Here is a 16845-nt window from a genome sequence, read left to right as displayed (position 1 = left end):
TGAAAGCTCAGACAGTCCCATGACAGCTTCAACAACAGAGAAATTCCTACCCAGGGAGTGGGGGATGATCAAAGAACCAATTTCTGTACCTGTAATCTCTACTTGCAGAGTCACCAACCCAAAGACTATCAGAACCATCCAGTGCTTTTCTATGCATTTCCTACCACAGACTTCCAGAGGGCATGCACAGCATAATACAGAGGAGTGATGCTTTCTCTCTCTACTCATCACATGATAAATATGCATCATACAATGTGCCCCTAACACAAAAGCAACTGAAGAATGTCTTGTGGTGAGCTATCATCCCTCTCAGCCTCAAGGTTCAGAATTCATCAGTTAGTAAGAGTTGACTTAGGACAGTGATAGTGATTAATTCTCCCCACAATGTTACGTTGTAATATGATCTCAATTTCTGAAATTACTGCCATGCTGCTGGGAGGAGCTCTAAAATGAACATATGCCTAAATAAGGTAATTTCACGCCAACTGAAGTTACCAGCCTAGCCTGGCAGAAGCTTAAGTGCACAATAAAAAGAGTTTGTTATTTCATTCTGACTCAGCAGAAGGAAATGCTTCAGCACAAAATGTGTTCCTGAAGAACATTAACCCTTTCAGGGCCCTTGAGGAAGCTGCTAATGATTTTTATCACCAATGTGTAGTTTCCAGCTATTGTCATCATGTATGTTTACACCTAGTCAAAAAAAAAAAAAAAAAAAAAACACCACAATGTTCACCACAATATGATCTTAGTCTCTACTGTGCTAAATACTGCATTGAAATTAGAGCAATGAGCTGCACGGCAAACAAAATTAAACACTCTTAGGCCACTGGAAGCAAGCCAGTATGCTACTTCTTTGTAAGTATGGGGAGTGGGGGGAAAATCAGCATCCCATCCATACTACTCAAAAATCAGTAGCATGTATACACACACAGTCTCATGTTCTTTCCTAAACTATTAAGATCAGATCACCCTTTCTCTCTGCATTTTTACTTGGACATTACTCAGTTACTCCAAGTGGCAACTCCATACAAGTAGGCAGAAGTCCTTCGCGAGTAAGAAAAACTAGCGCTCAAAAAATCCTTAGCATTGAGGATGCTTAGCAACTGAAGTGTCACCAAGTGAATGACAGGCATCAAAATACATTTTGCTAGTAGCATGTATTTTGCTTCCCCCCCCCTCCCCAATTCATCACCTAACTTATTTTTTTCTTTCAGATTTTTTTTTGCCTTATGTAATATGCCTACACCCACATTTAACCAAGAATACTAAAAATATAAAAGCTTGCACGAGACTTACAATCAAAAGTTCAGACCTAATAGAATAAAGATGGTCTCCTCACAAAACGAAACAAAGGAAGATGAAGCACTGTATCTCCAAAAATGAGATACGTATCTCATTCTGGACCTGGGATTAGCTGAGCAGTTAATAGCTTTACACCTACCTCTGTAAATTGTGAAGATTCGTGTCTTATGGCTGTATATCTCTTTCTCTAATACAGAAATATCCAAGCTGACTGGGTAAGATCAGCTGATAGCATGCAGAGTGCCCATCTCTCCATTTCCATTTTTGTTTCCTGGCTTTCAGGACAAGGAATACCCACCATACACACACTACATAGATGCAAAAGCTTTTTCAGACACGTATTTAATTGCACTTACCTGTGCTTTCTCTCTCTTGGCCCGAAGTAGGGTGTCCTGATAATGCTGAGCTACCTTTGGGGCTACACCTTCCAATTTTGCCGCAGGAATCTGTAAGGCTTGTAGAGTCTTTTTGGTGTCCCCTTCATCCAGAGCCTCATTGATAAGACCAATTGCCAAAATCCCTAGTGAGAAAGGGGTAGGGGGAGAAATAAAAAGATCCTTTTCTTTGCAATAATCATAAGCTGTGCTTCAGAAGAAAAGGGCTATTGTGCTAAACCAGATACCAGCTGAGAATCGCAACATCTTTAAAAGAAGATATTTTTACTGGTAAAGAAAGCAAGACTACTTTGCTTCTTTAGAAAGGAATCTTAACATGAAGCTAAAGATTTGCACAGAAGACCATTTAAAAATACAGTAACTTTGTATTTTAGAAATCATTTTTATTAAACATATATTAACCGTATTATCAGAGACGTGGGTGCTCTCAAGTTAAGTTTACGTTTCAGCTAAATAAAAATAGACATACACAAATATCTTATAGTTAGCTAAATGAGAACAAAGCCTATGTCATACATGCAATTTCTACAACAACCATCTCCTGTAAGTCACAAAATAACTTAGGTTGGAATGGACATCTACAGATTTAATTCCCTGCTCAAAGCAGTGTCAATTCAAGGCACAGTTTGATTAATGGAGAACAAAGATCTTTTAGAAGAAAGTGAAGAGCTCGGAGTGGGAATTTCCAAATTTGGTTAATGTATCCAAAGATCAAACCTTTTTCTTCTGCAATGCAGAAACAGAATCATTAAACAAAACTTTATGTGAAAAAGGGACTATTTCAGGGTAAGAGCTGCTATTTGGATGGAGCAGAAATTAAGGAAAAATACACACTGAGGACACTACAAGAACCAGGGTCACTAAAATGATGGTATAGTAAAATGATGGTATAGTTTCTGTCAAAAAGCACCATTTCAACTTGTATCTCCTTCAAGCCACAGAGCTGTTCTTTACAAAAAAGATTTCAAGAATGACACAAAGACACATATCCCAGAACTTCAAAATACATGGTCTTTATCATCAGATCTAACCATGTTTCAGATGACTTTTTACCTAGAACGTAGTCCCCATGGCAATAGGCACAAAAACAGATAATAAACACAGAGTCAAAATCATTACTGGATACCCACTGAGACCTTTAAGGGTCAAAACCAAGAGTCTACCTAGTCTGACTAGCATTCACATTCGCTGTCTCTTTGGACATGTCTAGGGAATAATTTGATTGCAATCTTCAGTAAAATTGTGATGGATTCTGCATTATGCAGAATTCTCAGTAAGCTGATTCAAACAGTTAATAAATTATTATAATTACGTTATAATTATCTACCAGACTTGCTCAGACTTGTTCCTCGCTTTACCTTCTCTAATTTCAGTTTCCAGATTGGCATAGATTTAGTTGGGGGAAGAGATCTTTTAGAAATGCAGAACACAAACTTTCTGAACTTACTACTTTTAAGATGTCCAGCAATAATGATCAGGTTATCAAATGTTTTAGTTAACGCCAAAATGAAAGATACTTTGTTATCATCACAATATGACTATCATCTGCTTTTACCCAAACAGAACTACCTAGTATTTACTAAGTCTTCTTTTTCTGTATTACTGACAGAGCTCTAGCTTGTAGTGGACCAAAACTACCATTAGGATTCTTTCTGTTCTTAAATTGACATCCTTCTGGTTGACCCAGGCAGATTGGTACAGACTCTTTACGCCCGTCTACAACGTGTACATATACTTCAGGTACATATTCATCTTTAAAGATACTTCTCTCCCTACAGGTGCTCGGAAGGATGTGGGGGAACCCTTTCTTTAAAAAGATCACACACACGCAAGAATATTGAGACTACTTGATCACAAGAGGACAGAAGAAAAGCAGATACGGTAACTCTTTGACCTACAAGAGGGCACAGAAGATAAGCAGTAATTATCTTTGATTAGTTAGCTAATACGGGCATGACAAGACTACTCCATGGAACAATAATATGTTTTACCCCCTCACTATAAAACATTTTTGAATTTGAAACCTTCCACTATCCACATCAGGATAAGTGGAAGGGAAAAATACAAGGTTGTATGGCTTGAGGACTTTCTCAGACTAACTTCTTCACAGACATGAGACAAAAGTATCCTTGCATAAGAGCACATATGAAACACAAACAGATGAAAGAACTGAGAAACTCCGCATGAAAACATCTTTTCCCATTACTGTATTTTTTGCACTTTTTTAATTTTTGTTGTTGTTTTACAGGGTATAGGATTGTTATAAGAAGGTTGTTGGACTACATGACCTAGAAGACCGTGAAATTAACATTTTGGTGTGTGCATACACTTGTGTGGGTCCCTGTTTGTCTAGTTTCCACGTTACTACTCTTTTGACCTAAACAGGAAACACAGTGTCTATTTGGAGATCCAGGATGTAAGTTAATCAAGATAGCAGGCTCTGAAATTAAATTTTAACCCTCTCTAGATTATAGTCTTTTGAGGTGAGACAGCTCATCAACTACACAACAGACAGTGTGTAACAAACAGGGTAACTGTTTGTCTCAGCGTGCAGTGATGAACTTAATTTTCACCTCAGTGCTTGTGACAAACCTCTCCCCTCAACACATAAAGAAGGCTTTAAACTAAATATTACAAAGATGGCTTGAACATAAATGTTTTACTACTTGCAAGGTTTTCAGTACTAGTCATAACAAAAAAATCACAGTCCCTTAATGAAACTGAAAGCAATTAATAGAAAATTAAGATAGCTGCTGGTAGTGAACCTCACAAGGAGTTACCTAAGAATAAGTCTGCTTAATTGTGCTATTTTCAAAAGCTTAAGTATCTTCACTCCAGATTATAAATCAACTAATACTTTCTTGGAGAAAGGAGAATTAATTACCCCAATTCTCTGTTCACCTGAAATTTTTGTTACACTCAGTCCCAGTCTTTTATCACTGCTAAAAGACACTTATTACCATAAGGACCATTTAAAAATAGAAACGAGGAAAATGCATAAGTTATACAAGAAATACAAGTTCGGTTAACACCCATTTACATTTCTCAATTTGTAACAGAAATTTACTTTATGAGTATTTAAGAAATCTGGTACTCATACTTGATGCAAATATTTAGAAGTTCTATGGATTCCATACAATTAGTTCATATTAAAAGGAAACTTTTTTTTTTTTTTTTTAAACAAGTCAGAAAGTCATTTATCAGTCATTTCAGGTTTTACAGTTCCTGGCTGTAACATCTATTGGTCATACACAGCCTTAACACAAAATGAAAGCTTCTAATTTCCTTACAGAACTAGATGTAAACAAAAAGCTCTTAAAAGATCAGCACACTCCATTTCAATTCTAACTTGAGATTTGGGTCGCAACATCTGGAACTTATAATTTCAATGGCAAAACTGGCTTTTTAAGCCAAAACATTTGAATAGAGATTCTGGACTAATCCTAGATACTGAGGGCAGATCACATATTTTCCTAATGAAAGGGTAAAAATTTGGATTGGAAAGATTAACATGGTGTTTGGAGACAACGGTTTTCAATACCAGAAAAACTCCTGGATGCCCAATCTCTCCATCAACAGTTCTGCTGTCAAGACCCCTTTATCACAGACCACAAAATCTGGCTCATATCTTCCTAGATATCAAATGTATTGCTCAACCATAAGCCAATCAACAACTTTCTGTATTGGCATGCCCCTACTTGTGGGGCACCTTATGATCTAGGATCAGCCTAGTATGAATCAAGGTAAACTTACGTTCATGTTCTTCGTGCACTGCTAAATTCACACGATCCACACACGACTGGATATCATTCCACGTAATAAATTCATTTCCCTCTGCACGTGTTTGAGATTTCAGCTTTAACAAATCATCGATGTATCTATCAAAGAACAAAAAACAGAACTGTCAAGTGTCATGAAAAGCTAGCCAGGGAACACACAAGACAGCATGACAGAACTGAACACAAAATGGACAGAGAACACGAGGGTTGAAACTGGAGCAAACATGAAAAAGGGGGAGGATAAAGAGGAAAGCCTGTGTGAAAGATGTCCAGCCCAAGTGTGAAATAATTGCAAAAAGCACTAAAACACTAAATGAGGGTCCAGGGCAAAAAAAAACACTGTGGGTGAGCTAGCCTAGTGTCAGTGACAACCCAGTAGTATCAGAATGTGGCTTTAACTTGAAAGCATGAGAAAGCTTCAAGAGAGCACAGAAACAAGACTAGTAAGAAATGGTAATTTCAAAGAGAAGATACAAGTGCCAACAGAGAAGAAACCAATACTGTAGTAAGTAATGAAAGAGCCTGAAGTGTAAGAAGAAAAAAATACCACAAAATATAAGCAACATCAAGGACAGACAAGATTCTTGGAAATATCCACCTTTGAGAGTTCTCATCCTCAATGTTTGTGAGCCCTGTGACAGGACTGCTCAGTTGTTTCCACACAGTATTCACATCCCCTGAATCCAAAGCCCTATTAATCAGGGCCACAGAAGACAGCATCTCTACAGCAACAGATAATTCTGGATGTGTGAGGTTACCCTGCATACAGAGAGGACAAATTAATTCTACTTTCTCTTTGCAAACTATTGCTTGAAGAATCTTGAAGTACTAAATAGCTCAAGATTTAGGGATTAAACATCATATCAGAACAGACAAAGTATCAATACAGTTCTATGAATGCTCAAGACAGGCACATTTTAATGAAACAGACAAGGTAGATCTAGCGATGCATATCGATTTCCAGAAGTAAGAGAGAACGTTACTTACTTCATGACTCTGTTGCTGCAAGGTGGACAGCTCCCTTTGGTAAAGAGCTGCAGCAAATACATAAACTTCTGGTAGTTGGGCCTCTGGATTCATCATTTCTGCCACAGTCTTCTCAGCATCACCCATTCGAATTGCAGAATTAATTTTGGCCACTGCTGCCAGCCCTAGAAATTCCAAGAGGTAGCAAAAGGAATGAGGAAAGCAGGCAGTTGAGTCTCCAGTAATGACGGCGCTTTTATTCTACTCAATTATCAGACCCCTTTCACAAAAAAAAGTAATTCCTTTAGTGGCAGGAAATGAGTGAAGCTCTGTGATTCACTTTTCCCCAGTTAATCTTCCATTCTTGCAAACAACTAAACTATATAATGCCTTCTTTCAAATAAGGCACATTTTTAAAACAAGACTCATTTTTAAAACCAGTCCACCTTTTTGCCTGATTCTCAGAGGACTGTTTCACTAAGTCAGTCTTTCGATGAAAAGAAGTCTCATAATTGCCAATTTTTTCCATGGGTGATTAATAAGGACTTTTCCTTCCTGTGTCTATATAGGTCAAAGAAGTAACAAGCACTCGATAGCAGATGCACTTTGGCTAACTTTAAAATAGCACAAGTAGATAAGCAAATGCCAGGCTCTATGCTGAACCAGTAAGATACTTTGATGGTAGCTTCCTAGTTATTAGACATTCATTATTTTCTTGTAATCTAAATTCTCCGTACCCATGCCTTTCGTAGCCTTTTTTCTACATATTACAAATTGAACTAATTGCTCTTGCACAGCCAAAACTGAACGTTCTTCCCCATTAGAGAGCTCTACCTGATGTCAGAAGCACTGATCAAAAAACAGCCATTGTGATCTGTATATCATTTGCTACTTGGTATTTAGAAACAACTAGGCATACAAAAACAGCTGAAGTTCTGTAGCTCAAACCAAGTAAGACTTACATCAATGGTCAATAGATAACCTAGCTTTCACACCTCACGCAGTAATCCAGATTTCCTTCACAGATCCATAAAACTACATTAATACTAGCTGACTGGGAAATTTGTTCTTTAAGGTGGATGCAAAAATTTCACATTGCTTAGTGTTTCAACTAATGTGCTGTTTTCTCCAGCAGTATTTTAATAGCCGGATAAAAGGCACTACAGACGGTTGTCATGATTATTTTTTTACTGTTTTCAGTAGCCTTTAAGTACTTAAAGAACATTCATAATAGTCTGAAAGAAACCTGATGTATCTGCACATAAACACAAATATTATGCTCTCATCCTTCTGATGACATCCCACAGCTACTTTTTGCTGCAATAATTTCTGGTGCTCCTTACTTTGCTGATATTGTTGTGCTGCCCTGTTAGCAGCATCTACTCCCAACTGCAACTCTTCCTTTTGCAGAAGACCTGTAAGGCCAGCCTGAAAAAAAACAAATTGGTAGAGTGAAACAATGTCAGCTCATTCACTTCAAAAAGTTCTGCAAAAAGAAAAAAAAAAAAAGGCAGCTTTTCCCTTCTACAAAGAATGCCGCATGCATTCAGAAGACAAAACACTCAACAGATTCTCAGTTCCAAGCTGAAAGAGTACATGTGTACAACCTGATCCCTTTTAGAAGTGCAGTCCCATGAAAACAACGATTATTAAATGCAAGACCCCACTTCCAAATATTTTGAAATATGTAAGACAAAGGAGACAACTTTGTGGGGAAAAGATTTTCTGTATGAACTGTGTGCTGCAGGCAAGTTAGTATTTGTGTAGCTTGCCATGAACATACACATTAACTCATGTTCCATTTTACCTCCAACCAGTGAAAGAGCTATATGAATGTCAAAACCAGACAATATCCATTTTATGGCTTATATGTGATGCTTCTTGGACTATACGGTATCACATGAATAAAAACAGAAAATGAGACTGTGGAGCAGGATGGACAGAATAACTTGGGTACTACCTATACAGGCCATAACCCTTCATTATAGTTCACACAGGTAAAGATTTTTGTCCAGAAGCACCAACGACCATATTTATATATTAAGAGCTTTCAACTACTTTCTGGAAGAGCATGCAATCTGACTTTGCAGTTCAGAAAACAGCTGAATCTTGGTTTTGCTATGACTAAAACATTTGGTAAAAACCTTCCTGGTCCTATTTCATCCCTAGAGTTATCTTTGGAAAACTATGAAGAGTTTCTGCCACCCCAATGCTTGGTAGGACTTCAAAAAAGCCCAATTTTTTTCCTATCTGAAATGTAGCTCCCAAGAAACATCACTTGCAAAGTTATTTTTTTTTTTTTTCTTCAGAGCTAAGCGACATATCTTCTGAATAGCAGCAGCTGCTGAACTAAGTCCTATTATACCCACAGAAGAGCTTAACAGCTACACACATAACATACTTCAGTTTCATCTTTCGTGCAGAATCCCAAATAAGAAACACTAGCAAAGCATAGCAGTAGACTACTAACTGGTTGAAAGAGCATCCCAAAGCAGGACATTCACTTTAAGAAATTATTCTGAGGAACATCATTTAACTGTTCACGAAACAAAACTGGCATTTATAAAAATAAGTAACTCAAGAGTAACTATGAATTGCTGTTGTATCCCCTTTAGATCGAGGGATCCTTCTAAACACTAAAAAGCTGCTCTCCAGTAGAAAAAAAAAAAACTTTTAACATTCTATAAAAGAGAATTATTACATACACAGGCTAATCTACTGATCACAGATTGACATTGAGGGGGTTCAAGGAACAGAACACATTAAATTAGCAGAACAGTATGTCCTAATAAACTCTGTGCAGACCCCATCCAAAGTGGGAGCATAAATCAGCTCCCATACACCTTGCACTGCAAGTGCATTCAGTCCTGCTCCTGAAAAAAATACATACATAACATAATTGTTATATGTATTATAAAATAATGAAACAATATATAAATAATATTTGATGTATCAGAGTATATAAATATTTAAAGAGAAGACGTAAAGACAAACAACATTACAACACGTGAAGATGAACTGTTTTATTTGCTACATCACCTTCCCAGAGACTGATGTGAGGCTGACAAGACCTGCAATTCCTTAGATTCTCCTTCTTGCCCTTCTTGATTACAAGAGGGACTTTCACTCCCTGTTCCTCAGGAACCACCCCCAGTCTCCATGAACTTTCAGAGACTGCTGAGACCAGCCTCACAATCACACTGGTTAGCTCACCTCAGCACTCATGAACACAGTCCACCAGCTCACCTGTCCAAGCTGTTTAAGCATTCACTACTACAACCTTTGTGTCCCCTGTCACCTGCTCAAGTTTTTCCTAGTATTCCTTTTGCTGTTGATAAATACATAGTACTTCCACAACGTACAAGTACTTCTTGTTGCCCTTCAACATCTCCTGCTCAGATTCAGCTCCAGCGGGCTTTGCCTTTAACCCTGCCTTCATGCTCAGACAGCATCGCCGTGTTTTTTCTGAGTCACGTGACCATGCTTCCATCCTCATCCTCTTGTATGCTTCCTTCTCCTGTTTGAATTTTGTCGAAGGTGCCTTGTTCATCCAGAATAGAGCCTCTTGCCTCTTTTGCTCAGCAGGACAGGCATTATCAAGTTTGGAGGAGATGAGCCTTGAAAAATCAGTAAGCTCTCCTAGATCTCTCTTTCAGGACCATGTTTGTGCTTTTCTTCCAAGCAGTTCCAAGAACAGATTATTAGGCTCTCCTGAAGACTCCAGTAAGATCACAGCTCCTCTGAAACTGCACAGACCCCTAAATGCCTCCTCTTTGTTCCTCATCCTACATGCTTTGGTATACAGGCACTTCAGAGAAGCATCCAGTCATGATGCCTTCCCAGGAAGAGGGTAAGAGCTTCCCATATAACATTCTTCTTCTGGCACTTCTGACACTAGAAATAAGCCCCCTTCAGCCCCAATTTGTTGACTGTAGGGTCTCTCTCATCCATATCACTCTACACACACCCTTTGCTTGTCAACCCTGTCCAACACATCCTCCATCCAGCCTGGCCTTGAACACTTTCAGGGATGGGGCATCCACAGCCTCTCTGGGCAACTTGTTCCAGTGCCCTCACTACCCTTACAGCAAAGAATTTCCTGCTAATGTCTGATCTAAACCTATCCTCTTTTAGTTTAAGACCGTTCCCCCTTATCCTGTTGTTATGTACCTGAGTAACGAGTCCCCCTCCATCTTTTTCATCTTTTTTTTTTTTTTTTTTTTTATAAGACCCCTTTAAGCACTGAAAGGCCGCAGTGAAGTCTCCCCTGAGCCTTCTCTTCTCCAGGCTGAACAGCCCCAGCTCCCTCAGCCCTTCTTCACAGGAGAGGTGCTGCAGCTCTCTCATCATCTTTGCGGCCCTCCTCTGGACTCGCTCTAACAGGTCCCCATCTTTCTTGTGCTGGGGTCCCCAAACCTGGGCACAGGATTCCAGGTGGGGCCTCCCAGGTGGGGCCTCGCGAGGGCAGAGCAGAGGAGGACAGCCACCTCCCTCGACCTGCTGATCACACCTTTCTTGATGCAGCCCAGGACACAGTTGGCCTTCGGGGCTGCAAGCACACACTGCTGGCTCACATCGAGCCTTCCGTCCTCCAGAACCCCCAGGTCAACCCTGCAGAGCTGCTCAAACAGTTCTCCGAGTCCATACTCCTGTCTGGGGTTGCCCCGACCCGGGTGCAGCACCTTGCGCTTGACATGCTGAACCTCACGCGGTTCACGTGGCGGGCCCGCTTCTCCAGCCTGGCCAGATCCCTTTGGATGGCATTTCTTCTTTCTGTCGTACCAACTGCACCACTCCGCTTGGTGTCATCTGCAAACTCGTTGAGGGTGCACTTGATCCTATCGTCATGTCCTTGATGAAGATCTCGAAAAGCACCAGTCCCAAGACAGACCCCTGAGGGATACTGCTCGTCACCAGCCTCCACCTGGCCATAGAACCATTGACCACTACTCCCTAGGTATGGCCATCGAGCCAATTCCTTATCCGACGGATGGTCCACCCTTCAAATCCATATCTTTCCAATTTATAGATTAGGATGTCGTGTGGGACTGTGTCAAAAGCCTTACAGAAGTCCAGGTAGAGGACATCGGTCGGTCTTCCCTTGTCAACTGATGCAGTCACTCCATCGTAGAGGGCCACCGGATTAGTCAGGCATGATTTGCCCTTGGTGACGCCGTGCTGGCTGTCTCAGATCACCTCCTTGTCTCGCGTGTGCCTTAACACTGCCTCCAGGAAGATCTGTTCTGCGATCTTGGCTTGGAGCAGGTAATTACATATGATTACTTGATACCTGACACACAGTGTTTGCTACTTGCCCTGACAATATAAGACTTGTACTATCAATGATATCAGCTCCAGTACCTGACTATTTAGCACTTGAAAAATATAAAGCACTTATGCTCCCCAGAATTCAACATAACTGGTATGTTGTCTGTTCAAACCTGACATTTATCCAGGACCTCAGTGTAAACTGCCAGGCCCTACTACAGATTCAGATCTGTAACAGTTCTCTAACTACTTCTACTTCAAACTGTGATTCAAAGGTCTTATGAACAAATACATTTCTCCAGCCTTTTACTTTATCTACGTGTTCTGAACTTTTGGAAACTTTTTAATACTCCAACAGTGCAAAAGCTGTCTCTTTCTCTCTGATGTGTTTTCCAGCAGCCACTGTTGAGTTATATCGTAGCATTTTCTACTTATAAGTACATATGTATCCACCACAGTGCCCAAGATGTAGTTTGCTGTAACTGTACAACTGACTTGTCTGCATTTTTCCTGGATCCAAATGCATGCAATACCTTGTCTACTCGGCTGTAGCTTTTCAAAAAGTAATTCACTAAAGAAATGCAGTAGTAATAACCATCTATATAGCAGCATATTTTCCCCTATTAACATGATGACACTGTAACAATTGACACAACACTTTTTTTTTTTTTAAATCTATTTTGTGAATTTTATAAATAAAATAAGCATAAAATAAGCCAACCTGCACCTAAAATCCACTGGAGCTGGCTTTAAGTGAAAATCTAGTATCATTTTTGGTTATGGATAGGATTTTCCATAGTGAAAGTAGAATAATGCTTATCTGGATAGGTATTTATAAAACACAAATATCCACACTATGTGATCACTGACAACAGTAAAACAAGAGGAAAGATGCATCTGTATTATACTGTTCTGTGCATACACATACAAGTGAGTATTTTCAAGTTTTGTGAAAGCATTTTAATCTTATATACCTATATATAAAGTGTTACACTGGCCTTACATATGCAGAATTAAAATTAAACAATTATGTTTACTGTATGATCTGCCTAAACAATTATGTTTACTGTATGATCTGCCTATTAGTGCTAAGTTTTTCAAAACAACACTAAACTGTAATACAGGTACATTGCAAGCAATTAGTATACTACGGACAATGGTATGTCAAAAAAAGAAGTAAAAAAAACAGCAGTGATCTAGGCTTCTCCATACCTCCTTCTTCTGCTGTCTATCACTCAAAAATTGCTTGAAATACCAGTCACAGTTTTCTCGTAGCAGTCCTCGGAGTCCCAGGGCTGGCGTTGCCAAAGCTTCATAAAGTGCTAACGCATCTCCTTGTTCCAAAGCTAGGCCAATCTTTGATATGGCTGCATGTGCTAGTGACAGTAAAGTACAATTTTTAAAGAAACGTTAAATGAGAAAGTCCCATAGGTTATATAATCTACTGCTCAGAAAGAAATACTCCTAGACATGATGTGTGGCAAGTTAGGTATGTGATCTGAGCGGTAGACTTCCAAACCAATTGCAAAACAGTATTTTAACAACGAGCTGAAGGATGGAAATAACACACATTACTCAAGATGAATTGTGGGGCAGCAGAGTGGTATGTGAGGCTCCAGAAGCAATACAGGTAATCCATCCCCTTAAGGAAGAGCAGCAGAAGTCAAAATAAATTCATCTTACGACTATGTACCAATAGCACATTTAAAAAAAAAATAAAGAAGCAAAAAACAAACAAACAAAAACAGCAAGGGAACTGCCTTCCACTTCTGCTAGCACTACAGCAGCTTTCTTCTTGTTATAGAAAGCAAGGAGGAGGAACACAGGTATCATTTTAAAGTATTCTTTTAACCAGGACTATTACTTTAGCATGATACCTACTGTTCACTTTATTGATGTTTCCCTGAATCTCAGCTTGAGTCAGAAGTTCTTCATACACATCTCTCTCTCTCTCTGAATTTTCTGAGGCAATCTGAAAATGAAATAAAAACTAGTTAGTGTTTCTATGATCTCCTTTGTCTTCAGAGATCGTTCATAATCCCTTCATGTAAATAAGTCAGTGAGCACAATTGTTCATACAGAGCTGAGATGGGTCATCTATCCATGACCTACACATGCTAAAAGCCCTAGAAGTAAACACGTGGCATAGAAACACCATATTTCAATTTATGGACTCTACCTGAACACACGGCAGAGCTCCAGGACACGGAAAGCAGAAGACATACCTAGGCATTTGATATATAGTGCAATAAGCTACCTTGAACCCTACTGGGAGGGTCAATTGGTTATGCTCACCATTTCGTTGATATAAAAGTGTATTAATACAGTTTGAAGATAGACGGATAGCATTCCCAACATATAAAGGATGACATGAATGCTGCGTCTACATATACAATGCGTAATTCAGATAGCTGAACAGTGTAAAGCAACTAACTGCCGTCTTCTACCATAGGAAGATGGGTTACTGGGTGCCATATTAGAATATCATCAGGAATAAATATTAATAACCTAACACTATATATACAGGACTGTAACACATTCTGTGAATTCCCTCACAGCTTAAGCTACAATACATAATTGAAATGCAAACAAATAGATGAATTAAAATAATTGATTTACCCTGTTTTTAGCATTCTCCATCTTGTCTTGTTTTGCTCTGTAGAGAGTGTCCTGGTAAGTGGATTCCAGCTGATCATCAAGATTTATCAGCATGGCATTAGGGTTCTTCATTGCCATAAGTGTGTCAGCTGGAACCTGGTGGTCGATTGCTTCATTAATGGCAATGACCGCAGCATGTACTGAAAAACAAGCCACAGCCTGAGAGCCACAAACACAACAGCCCTGCTAAAAATTGAGAACTTGACTGAAAATAAAAGAATTATCTGCAAGTTAACCGGAAAGCAAAACCAGCATGTTTTTGTGTTCCTGACAGAAAAGGATGTCTTACTTCTTAGTAGTGTATTCTAGCAGAAAGAATTCACATGTAAACCCTCTTCCCTCTCTTCAAAAAGACCTATAATGTCTTAAAACAAGGTGCATTAAAACTGACCCTTATTATTTAATATGCTGATTTGAATAATCACATAAGATGACTCACATGCTGCTTCATCCACAGAGAGCTCATTTGCCAGAATTCCTCCAATTTTGCTGAAGGCAGGCATCTGAATACCATACTTCTCCAGTTCAAGCCTCATATTACTGATTTCTTCCTCTAAAATGTACATTAAAAGTGTTATATAGGCTAAAATGCACTAGGAAACAGCTATGTATATCAATACATATGATAGGAAGTCAGGAAAACGCACAAATGATACTTGAGCATTCCTTTTTCCTGCAGAGAGACTGCACTGAGAAAAGGGGATATGGAGGATATGAAAGGAAAATGGAAGATATTGAGACACGCTATTGCAAAACACCACATAACTCAAAAACAGTGCTGTTAGTTTAGCCTTTTATAGGTATAATCAATAACTGGTTTGCAGGAAAATAAAGCATTTAAATCTAGTGTGTGTCCTCAGGCAGTAATTTTGAAAACGCAGAACACACAATTTGACACTCCTGTACAAATCAAGTAACTGAAATCTTGATGAGGCATAGGGACATAAGCAGCTCTACTTTAAACTCTTAAGGGAACTCAGAACTGCTTACCAACTTGAAGATTAAAACTTCTCCCAATGGGATGAAGGCAAGCCTAAAGCATCCTACACCAACAGCGGTGAAATATTAAGCAACTGTTATTTGTGAAAGTAATGATTAGTGAACTAATGACTATTTAACTACCTGTCTTAGAAGCACTCAAAACAAATCTTTTGCTTTAACTACTGGAACTTCTCACAGCCACTAATATTGATTTTAATTTGCATTTAGGACTCCCACAGTAACAACCCTTTCACTGATCTATATAATGCCTACAACACAACATCAGCACAGTTTTTCTTTTTACCTGTAAAGTCTACCTTCCCATATAGGTCCTGAATCTGCGGGGCAAGACCCAGTTTGAACAGGTACAGGCTGCAAAAGAAAATAATCAATCAGAACTAGTAATTTTTCCTCATGGTTCTAACAATTTTAGGAAATAAAGATTTAAGGAACCATTCAGGTAAACCAGCATAATACATCACCAACAGAATGAGAGCTGACTCTCTTCTTCCTCCCTTTTCAGCTGCACGTGACTTCACTAAGCTGATCTAACTTACTAAAATGGTATTAACATATTAACTCAGTCTTTTTTCTTTAATTTCAGTGTATTGATCCAACTCACAAAGGAGCCTGACAAGAAACGGAACTGCTACTAAGGGGGGATAAATCCACACAGCTAAGGATAGCTAGGACTGGAGAAAGAGAAACAAGTTCATCCTTCTTGCCTGTCAGGCTGGCTCAGCACAGCTCATGTACCCTCTAGTAAAATATCTAATTATACAGGAACATTAAAAATAAATTATTTAAAAAAACATAACCATTCCTCAGGCTAAACTCAGTTCTGACTTGCATGGCAAAGAAAGGACAGACAATTTCACCTTTTCACATGACCTAAACTCATAAAAATCTAAATCTCCAATCTTTACAGATCTAAGCAATATTTTATTATTTTTATTAAACACAAGCACTAGGCAGAAACACCTATGACTTATGGAATGTGAACAACACAGTGTTCTACGTCTTTAACCAGAAAATAGTGGTACACAATGCCTGAAAAAATAAGAAGCTTTTTTTTTTTAAATATCCTTTTCCAAGTTTACATGTACATGGCATAACTATTTCTCTTTTGATGGTAAGCAAAATTATTTAAAAATCACAATCTTGAGAAGTCTGCCTTTGCAGAGAAACCAGCTATAGAACATTTCAGATGAAAGAGGTTGTTTTTTTTTTTCCAATTAAGTAGTAAAAAGGTATTATTAAAGATTATAAATTCTTCAGCTTTAACTTAAATACTATTCAATTTCCTCCCTGAATTATTTTTCTTTTCCTAAATATGATCTAGAAAGACTTCAGCAGCAAGCCTAATTTTCTAACTAAACTTGGTTATCGTCCACCATTCTGACTGCTGTATAGGAGGAAAAAAATAGAAAATGGCCAGGCTCTAACAAGAAACATGTAACAAGAACTTGTGCTAGCCAACTCTAGGAATAAAGTAG

At 38.7% G+C, this 16845-nt stretch overlaps 1 protein-coding gene across 2 annotated transcripts in view; it reads right to left on the bottom strand.

Moving 5' to 3' along the window:
* Positions 1-16845, bottom strand: part of IQGAP1 (IQ motif containing GTPase activating protein 1) — a 60533-nt gene that overhangs the window by 25382 nt on the left and 18306 nt on the right. For both annotated transcript variants that reach the window (XM_082768721.1, XM_082768720.1), the window contains exons 6-15: positions 15654-15721; positions 14808-14921; positions 14330-14508; positions 13592-13682; positions 12923-13086; positions 7786-7870; positions 6464-6627; positions 6075-6235; positions 5451-5575; positions 1659-1822 (exon numbers count right to left, since the gene is read on the bottom strand). In XM_082768721.1, the coding sequence (XP_082624847.1) occupies positions 1659-1822; positions 5451-5575; positions 6075-6235; positions 6464-6627; positions 7786-7870; positions 12923-13086; positions 13592-13682; positions 14330-14508; positions 14808-14921; positions 15654-15721 (1315 nt within the window). The remainder of the gene's footprint in view (positions 1-1658; positions 1823-5450; positions 5576-6074; positions 6236-6463; positions 6628-7785; positions 7871-12922; positions 13087-13591; positions 13683-14329; positions 14509-14807; positions 14922-15653; positions 15722-16845) is intronic.

This window comes from Aythya marila (assembly GCF_965140915.1).
Source record: "Aythya marila genome assembly, chromosome: 11".
In the NCBI taxonomy this organism is placed as follows: domain Eukaryota; kingdom Metazoa; phylum Chordata; class Aves; order Anseriformes; family Anatidae; genus Aythya; species Aythya marila.
This window is presented reverse-complemented; position numbering and strand designations above follow the sequence as displayed.